Source organism: Nicotiana sylvestris, chromosome 8 (assembly GCF_000393655.2).
Source record: "Nicotiana sylvestris chromosome 8, ASM39365v2, whole genome shotgun sequence".
Lineage (NCBI taxonomy): Eukaryota > Viridiplantae > Streptophyta > Magnoliopsida > Solanales > Solanaceae > Nicotiana > Nicotiana sylvestris.
This window is the reverse complement of record NC_091064.1, coordinates 84,745,713-84,754,831: the sequence shown is the minus strand read 5'-3', so window position 1 is coordinate 84,754,831 and position 9,119 is coordinate 84,745,713. Positions and strand designations below refer to the sequence as shown.

General features: G+C 33.3%; 1 protein-coding gene across 11 annotated transcripts; it reads left to right on the top strand.

The window, feature by feature from the left end:
* On the top strand, positions 1-8,755 carry LOC104229683 (uncharacterized). Of its 11 annotated transcripts, none has more exons than XM_070153053.1 (8): positions 1-121; positions 1,945-4,526; positions 5,183-5,491; positions 5,612-5,654; positions 5,842-6,175; positions 6,245-6,489; positions 6,571-6,773; positions 8,579-8,755. In XM_070153053.1, exon 2 carries the CDS (start codon positions 1,953-1,955, stop codon positions 2,796-2,798), a length of 846 nt encoding a protein of 281 aa, XP_070009154.1. In that variant the 5' UTR covers positions 1-121; positions 1,945-1,952; the 3' UTR covers positions 2,799-4,526; positions 5,183-5,491; positions 5,612-5,654; positions 5,842-6,175; positions 6,245-6,489; positions 6,571-6,773; positions 8,579-8,755. The 11 variants fall into 10 exon arrangements, with proteins under 11 accessions (XP_070009154.1, XP_070009156.1, XP_070009153.1 ...); XM_070153055.1 differs by having other exon boundaries at positions 5,612-5,681; XM_070153052.1 differs by lacking the exon at positions 5,183-5,491.
* Positions 8,756-9,119: the final 364 nt, after the last annotated feature.

The window sequence follows — 9,119 nt, the reverse complement described above, 5'->3', positions numbered from 1 at the left end:
GATAAGAGACGGAGAGGAAAAAAAGAAAAACTAAAATTAATGTCCTAACAAAGATACACGGTACCAAATCCCTAATCAACATAGTTGATCCACTAACGAAGATCTGAAGAAATTCCAACAGGTTCTTCTCTCTTTCTCTCCCCCTTGCCCTAACGCCTTTGTACCTTTATTCTACAACAATTTTTTTCATTACTTCGTTGCTCTCTCAGTCTTTGCCACTAAGAATATTGAGGTAATAATCATACTCACTTCAAATCAAAAGGGTTAGTACTTTATTATATGAAAATCCTTGATGATTTGTCTTTTGTTTTATTGATAGAAAAATGTATGCGATGAGTTTGCCTTTCTATTTATTGAAAAATTGCAATATTTGGGTTTGCTTTGAATAAAGTTTTGGTTGATGGGTTATTAGATTTTTAGGTGGTTTTGTTTGATTTTGGGTTTAGGTAACGATATTTTTTAGGATGAAATTGAATGTTCATTGGTGAATGGGTTTATTTTGCTAGTTAACTAAAAGGCAGTATGCACTTATTGAATTCATTCTTGTAGGTCTGCTCTTCCTTTATACTAGTTAAGTTTCATTTTTTTGTTCTTATTTATTTATTTATTTTGCAAGTGAATGGAAAATTGAAATAAACCATGGGAATAGCTGCTTTATTTGTCATTGCAATTATATTTCACTTGTAAGATCAGTTGAAGTATAATGCGCAATGTCCAATTTGCTTTTCTTCTATGCTTATAAAGTACTTGTTGGGTCTTTATCAAAGGGAGGAAAAATGAAGGTATTAGATATCAGTGAATTTCTATTTGCTTTTGATCCATATGAGAAAAATAACTTATCAAAAGAAGAGGAGAAAATGAAGTCCTGCAAAGACCAGTGATTAGGGAGTTAATTGAGAAAAGTGTAATATGTGACATAAAGGGTGGGTAATTAGTTGCTTTTTAATTAATTTGAATGGTATGATTGAATAGTTGCTTTAAAGTAAAATAGTCTTCATTGTGTAGTAGGAACTGAAGATATTTCTCTTGGTATCAATTTATGGTAACTCTTCAATAATATAAGAAAGCTAACAGGTTTTATTGCTGAAAGATACATAAAATCCCACCAAGCATTGAAAATATAGATAACTAACTCATTAATCTGTATCTACCACAATTGCAAAACATAATAATTTAGCTAGATGTACTAAGTATTCTATTTCTTTTGAATTACTTAGTTGCTAGATTTGCTTGTTTCTTATGTATTTTTTTATTCAACGTGTGGGTGATTTTATTCTCTTACTGCTTTATTGAAAGGTTAAATAGTTTAGTGGTCTGTTGATTGAAAGTTTTATTTAGAAAGTACATGATATAACCTTTGTTATGACTCTTCATTTCAGACTATTCAGCAGATTATGCAAGTAGGATGACATATGTTATTTTCACCAATGAAATGGTTTCAAAAGTTTAAAAAAATAGTTCATGAGTAAGTAAACTATATTAAATTTGCTGAGCTTTAGCTCACCTGATAACAAATGGAAAAAATTCGTTTCCTCTCTTATAAGTAAGTCTCTTTATTTGCATTTTTGTTGCTTTCTGTCAATGTGTATATTTTTTTCCCAAGTCATAAAAGTGGGTAACAAACAAGATAGATAGATTTTGTTAATTAAACCTTATTCGTTGTAAGGGCACCACTCTTTTCCTTTTTTCTGATAAGGAAAAGTTTATCAGAAAAAGTATCAGTACTTATCGTGAACCCAATGAAAAGAAACAAATTAATGAAGGATCAGACTAAACCATTTAAAATCGCTTGATACTCTACCTTATATTCTTTTTGCTTCAAACCCTGTATGCCAATTATGAAATTGGATCATACATTGAACTTGTTGATAGTGCTATTGAACAGATCTTTTTTAAAATTTACAATTTGAATATTGATTTAAGTGTTTTGCTCGTATCATGTAGGATACCCAATGGATAATGGAGATAAAAATTGGATGGGTCTTCGAAGATCCACCGATGAGTATATTCGTGGAGTAAATGATTTTCTTGATAAAGCATTTGAACGATCTTCCCAAGGAAATGAAATATTATGCCCATGTAAAAAGTGCTTTAATCGTAATTGGCATTATAGAAATATGGTGGAGGATCACTTAGTTGCTTATGGGTTTACATATGGATACACCAAATGGGTTTTTCATGGAGAAGGGTTTTCCTCCAGAGATTTGTCACATCCAACCAATGATGATGATGATGGTTCTGATATGCATGACGATATTGATGGTCTGCTTCATGATACTTTTAGAAATGTAGAAAGTGACTTGAGCCGTGAAGGAGTGAGAGAGGGACCATCTGAAGATGCAAAGAGATTTTTTAAATTAGTGGAGGAAGGAAAACAAGAGTTGTATCCAGGGTGTGAAAGTTTCTCTAAACTGGATTTCACTATTCGGTTGTTCTTGTTTAAATGCATTCATGGGTTGAGTAATGTGGCCTTTTCAGACTTGTTAGACTTGATAAAAGAGGCATTTCCATTTGCTAAATTACCTGAGTCTTTTCACAAGGCAAAAAATATGATAAAAGATTTGGGTCTTCATTATGATAAAATACATGCATGCCCGAACAATTGCATGTTTTTTTGGAATGAGAATGAGAAGGCAGATAATTGCTCTATGTGTGGATCTTCTAGATGGAAGAATGTGTGTGATGGCTTGACTAATAGGAACACCGAAGTTGCTGCAAAGGTTTTAAGGTACTTTCCTTTAAAGCCTAGGCTTCAGAGGATATTCATGTGTTCTGAAACAGCTGTATCAATGAGATGACATGCTACTGAACGACCTAAAGATGGAAATATAAGACATCCTGTTGATGGGGAAGCTTGGAAGGATTTTGACTTGTTGCACCCGGACTTCTCTAAAGATCCTCGTAATGTTAGATTGGGTCTTTCAAACGTTGGTTTTAACCCATTTCGAACCATGAGCATTTCCCATAGTACATGGCCAGTCATGTTAATGAACTATAATTTATCACCATGGATTTGCATGAAGCCGGAGTATATAACGTTGTCAATGATCATTCCAGGTCTATCATCTCTAGGAAAGGATATAGATGTGTACCTACAACCACTAATTGTTGATTTGAAGGAACTGTGGGAAATTGGAGTAGAAACATATGATGTTGAAACTAACCAAACATTTCTAATGCGTGCAGCCTTATTATGGACAGTTAGTGATTTTCCAGCATTATCAATGCTTTCCGGATGGAGCACCAAGGGAAGATGGGCATGCCCCACTTGTAATTATGATACTTGCTCTCAATATCTCAAACATAGTCGTAAGATGTGTTACTTGGGGCATCGGGCATTTTTACCGCATGATCATCCATTTCGGAAAGATAAGAAATCATTCAATGGTGAAGAGGAGCATCGAGCCATGCCCACTCCCTTATCGGGGGTAGAAATGCTCGAAGAACTACGTGAATTCTATAATGTCTTTGGAAAAGGCCAAAAGAAAAGGCCTCGGCATAATGACGGTCCATGGAAGAAAAGATCCATCTTTTTTGAATTGCCATATTGGGCACATAATAAATTGAGGCACAATCTTGACATGATGCATATAGAGAAGAACATATGTGATAGTTTGCTTGGGACTTTGTTAGATATACCTGGAAAATCCAAGGATCATGTAAATTCTCGCTATGACTTGCAAGAAATGGGGATACGCAAGGAGCTTCAACCATTAAAAGATGATAAAAAATGGAAAAGTTCATCTAGCTAAAGCTTGTTACTCTATGAAATCGGAAGAAAAAAGATTATTTTGCACTGTCTTAAAAAATGCCAAATTACCAAAAGGGTGTGCCTCAAATATATCACATCGAGTGCAAGTGGATGAGATGAAAATATTAGGATACAAGAGCCATGATGCTCATTTCATAATGCATTACTTGCTCCAAGTTGCGGTTATAAAAGTGTTACCCAAGAATGTCTCTTTGGCCTTGATTAGGTTGGGTAATTATTTTAGAACCATGTGTAGTAAGGTTGTAAAGCAATAGGATCTTGATAAAATGCAGTCTGAAATTATAGATATAGCATGTGACCTCGAAACAATTTTCCCGCCAACCTTTTTTGATATAATGACACATTTGCCTATCCATTTAGTAAATGAAATTAAGCTTGGCGGTCCGACTCATTTACGTTGGATGTATCCCTTAGAGAGAAACCTGTGTAAGTACAAAGCATTTGTTCGTAATCGAACTCATCCAGAAGCATCAATAGCAGAGGGATTTTTGGCAGAAGAGTGATTGAACTTTTGTTCGAGATACTTACATGATGGGGTGAAGATAAGATTCAGTCGCTATCAAACTGAGGATGATGAAGGCATTCAAATAGAGGGAGATAATTCTTCACCTATATTTCCTAATATAGGCCATCCAATCGGAAGTAAGAATAAAAGGAAAGGCAAGACTTTTGACATGGATTTACAGTTATGGTCTGAAGCACATCGATATGTTTTGTTCAATACTGGAGATGAACAAGTTGAGGCATTTATCAAGTAAGATAAAATATATAACTGTCATTTGTAGTTTAAACTTTATTTTTTTCATGATAATATATTTTAAACTTTTTCTCAAATGGTGTAATGATTAAATTTTATATTTATACTTACAAAGAGCATAAGAATTTCATTGGCAATCATACTAAAAGAAATGCATGGCTAAAAGCACGAATTCATAGTCGAGAATTTGAAAATTGGCTTAGAGAGAAAGTTAAAAATGTTGAAGTGCCCAATCATTTAAGATGGCTAGCTAAAGGGCCTAATACAGTGGCTAAAAGATATACTGCCTATTTCATTAATGGATATCGATTTCATACAATGGAACGAGATGCTCCATGCAAGACTCAAAATAATAGAGTAACTTTGTCAGCAACAACAAATAGTTTTGCTAGTGCTAGGGACCAAAATCCCATCGGTGGAACGGTTATCTACTATGGAGCTATTCAGGATATAATTGAAATTGACTATTAGGACTATTTTAGTGTTGTACTATTTAGATGTGATTGGTTTCATAATGAAATTGATGGATATGGATTAACGCGGATGTACTTCAACAAAAAATGCAGTACAAATGATACTTTTGTACTAGCATCTCAAGTACATCAAGTTTTTTATGTGGAGGATCCAACTGAGAAAGATGTTTATTATGCAAGAAATAATGTCCCTGTTGATCTACATGATTTGGAAGAAGAGAATTGTCCTAATATTGGAGAAACGTTTTTGGAGAGAGCCTGATGATGATATTGGTTCATCAAATAGATTACTCGATGTGGATGTTAGATGGTCGAGAGAAGATATACCTGTTGATATCATTGATATGCCTTCCCAATCACAAGATACAACTATGGAAATATCGGAAGAGGAGGATGAGTATGATGATACTGATTGGAATTGAATGGAGGTTGATGATTGATGAAGGATCTTCTAAACTTCTTTAAATATATACTCATCATTATTTTGTAGTGAGTAATAATGCCATTTTTAGAAATATTATGTGACTGTTTTTCTTGTTTATATGTTTTTAGTCCTTTTGCATTTGTTTATCTCTTAGAGTTTTATTCTGAATTACTTCAATTTTACAGGTTATATACCAACAAGTGTTACTGATTGTAGATTACAATCCATGTAAGTTGCATAAAGTTTATTTTTCAAGTAAGTGGCACAAATTATTTCAAGTACTTATTATAGATATAATGCTCATGCTTTTTCTTCCTTTTTTTTGTAATTTTCAGTGTCATTATTGTGTCGTCTACCTGATGCTTCAACTAACCTTCTTCTAACCTGATTAGCTTTGATTGTCTTACATATACAGATTTAGATAGTTATGGGTCAAGAAGGGTCTTCAAGAAAAAATAAAAAAAGGAAAAAGTCTGTCATATGTTCAAGCTGGAAGTTTGTCATGTTTGGCAAAAAAAAGAGAATGTCATTTACAACAAAAGAAACTGTTCAAACTATACGGTTAGAGAAAGAGCATCTGTTAAAATTAATTGAAGAACAACCAACAATAGGACCACGATCTGAAGCAAATGAACGACATGTAGAGGAGCAATCTTTAGAGGAGCAATCTGTAGAGGAGCAAATTGTAGATGAGCAGATGCAAATAGATTCTACCACTCCTACAGCTAATGAACAATCTGAAGAACAAGGCAAGACCACATAACTTAGAATCTGACTGAATTCATCCATGACCTCTGATTTTTTGTATTTTATTGTAGCTTCTGGTCTTGAGACTCAAAAAAGAAAGAGAGGCAGGACACAAATGCGTAGTGTCCATGGCCGAAAGGTGCGTAAGGTGATCACACTTAACAATCTCAATCAGCCCATTGGTCCTTCTAAAAAAGATGTAAGAGAGTTTGGTAGCTTCCTTGGTACATTGGCAAGGACTGCAACCCTTTGCCCACTGGATATATTGGACTGGAGGAAAATGGACACAAAAGATGATTTATGGACATATACCAAGGTTTAAGTTCCGATCCAAATGTTCATTTACTTGTTAAAAGTATGTTACAATTTTCGCTAATCAAATGAAATCAAATTGTAGTCGAAGTATGATATTCCAGATGCTGCAAAAAATGGACTTTATATTCAATTGGAAATGCTTGGAGAAGGAATAAAAGTCAACTGAAGAAAGATCATTATGATGCCTATCAAAATGATGATGTTCGAATGACAAAAAGGCCCGATTATATACCAGAATATCAGTTTAAAGAACTCCTGAAATATTGGAGTTCTGATAAACTACAGGTAAATATAAACCATTGTCTTGATAATAGTCTCCACAATTTGTAATATCTGTATATAATGGACATGTCCAGACCTGTAGAAACCATTAGGAACTCTTTTTCATCTTCTTTAATTGGTTGTTGGATAGAGATCATGACAAAGATTCTTACTATGTCTAGATGATTGAATTAATAAGACTGTGATTGAATTAATAAGACTGTGATAGAATCAAGGTTAGTATCACTTTATTCCTAGGTTAAAATATATATTTTACCAACTGCAAAGCTGCTTTTTTTTTGCTTAAAATCTGCAGTCAAACTACTGTTTTTTAAAGTTAAAAACTATTGATTTTTTTAATAAAATCTGCTCTTTTTCTGCGTTTCTTCCAATCATGAAATCATGCTGATATGAAGCATTATAGAACCATTAATATTTCTGCAGATAGTGTTTAGTATAAACTTTATTAGTATATTTTAATGCTATCATCTTGTGTGACTGAGTTCATATTACTAGAGGTTCAAGTTCATATTGAAACATGGGGTTCTCTTGGAATTCCAAATTGTTAATCACTGTTAGTGTGACTGATAAAAGAACCTCTATTAGTGTGATTGATAAAAGAACCTCTTGATCCAAGGTGTACTTGTAATTTACCAACCAGCAGTCTACTATGAAGAGAGTTGCACAAAAAAAATTCTGAGTAGAGTGAAGAGAGTTGCCTGCAAAGCTGTTGTAACCTCTGGTATAACAACCTCTAGTTTCTACTTTCTACATTTGGAGATTGGACTATGTGTGGTCTATGAAGATCTTAAATTTAATTATTAAATTGAATAGGTCTTTATGAAGATCTTGACATTTGGAGATTGAATACGTTTGATCTTCAATTATCATTCTCTTGTATGTCACACTAGATACTTTGTTGTATTTTCAACTGCGAATACTTTTTGTCCTATTCAAGTTTTTTTTTTGTTTGTGATATGATAAATCTTATTCTACAGAGTGTGTCTATCCAAATTCTTTTGTTTGGTTTGGATTATGCGGACTATTACTGTATATAAGTGCCTGTGACATAATCGATTAAAACAACACTTTTCTCGAATAGCTCCAAAAAATTGGTGTCTATGATTAATGAAATTGATTGAACCGGTAAAACTTGATTCATTAAGATAAATCAAACCAATAGGCCCTAATTTTAAATGTCATTATGGTTTGTTCTTAGGTAGGAGATTTTTTTCCTGCTTGCTTGTTTTCAGTAAACACATTGAATTACTGTTGTTATTTTTGCTTTCTTCTTGAGTGGTGGTGTTAATATTACTATAAATGGGGACATGTTGGGTAGGAATACATGACACATTAACTCAAAACTTTCCTTGTTCCTTCTTGATACTTGATCTTTGTCCTTTTTCTGAACTTTATTTTGAAAGTTACTTTTGCTTTAATCTCCGAAGGTCTATCGAAAACGGCCTCTCTACCTCGCCAGGTAGGGGTAACGTCTGCGTACACTCTATCTTCCTCAGATTTCACTCGTGTGATTATACTTGGTATTTTGTTGTTGTTGTAGTATATCAAAAATAGGATCTATTATTTCTGTTGGTGTTTCCATTGCTTCACATTTCACAAAGACAATTGAACTTTTTTTAGAAAGAATCTTGTTGTCTTGTAGATTCTCTGAGATCTTATTGAATGAGAAATATTTTGGATTATCCCTTCCCTATAACTATTAGATTGTTGTGTCTTATTACGTGACATGACATCGATATTCCTATATGTTTAAATGAAATCCTTTTATAAAACTTTTGCTAAATTATTTGTTTTTTAACTATTTGCAGGTGGAGAACTTGAACAAGGAGACGAAAGTGATGAAGATCTGACTTAGGAGTATTAGCTTGATTCATGAAGAAACTTTACATATGATGTAGGAATGTTTTGTTTTTGAACACTTTGGAAACTTATGTGTTCCAATTCACTGGCAAATATTGTTATATATTTTGCTTTTTTGGATATTACACCTACCTGGATTCTTATTTTATTTATAATTAGATTTTTCTCGTAAATTATATATATTTCAAGGTATGTTACATTGTCGGTTTGTTTAACTGTTGCAATAGAGCTACAATAACCGTTGCAGTAGCCTAGAAAATAACTGTCGTAATATAACAACATAACCGTTGCAAAAGACATGAGTCCCAAATCGCATAAGCCAAAAGTGACCGTTGCAATATCATAAAGTACCATTGCAATAGTATTAAATAACTGTAGCAATAGCCTCAGCAACAATTGCAGATAAACTCTATTTCAACGCTTTTTAACCATTCTTCTAGAATCGCAAAATTTGCTGTAATATAAATCAAGAACAACCGTTGCAATAGG

Coding starts and splice junctions, on each gene's coding strand:
- LOC104229683 (XM_070153052.1), top strand. CDS start 1,953: ATGGATAATGGAGATAAAAATTGGATGGGTCTTCGAAGATCCACCGAT.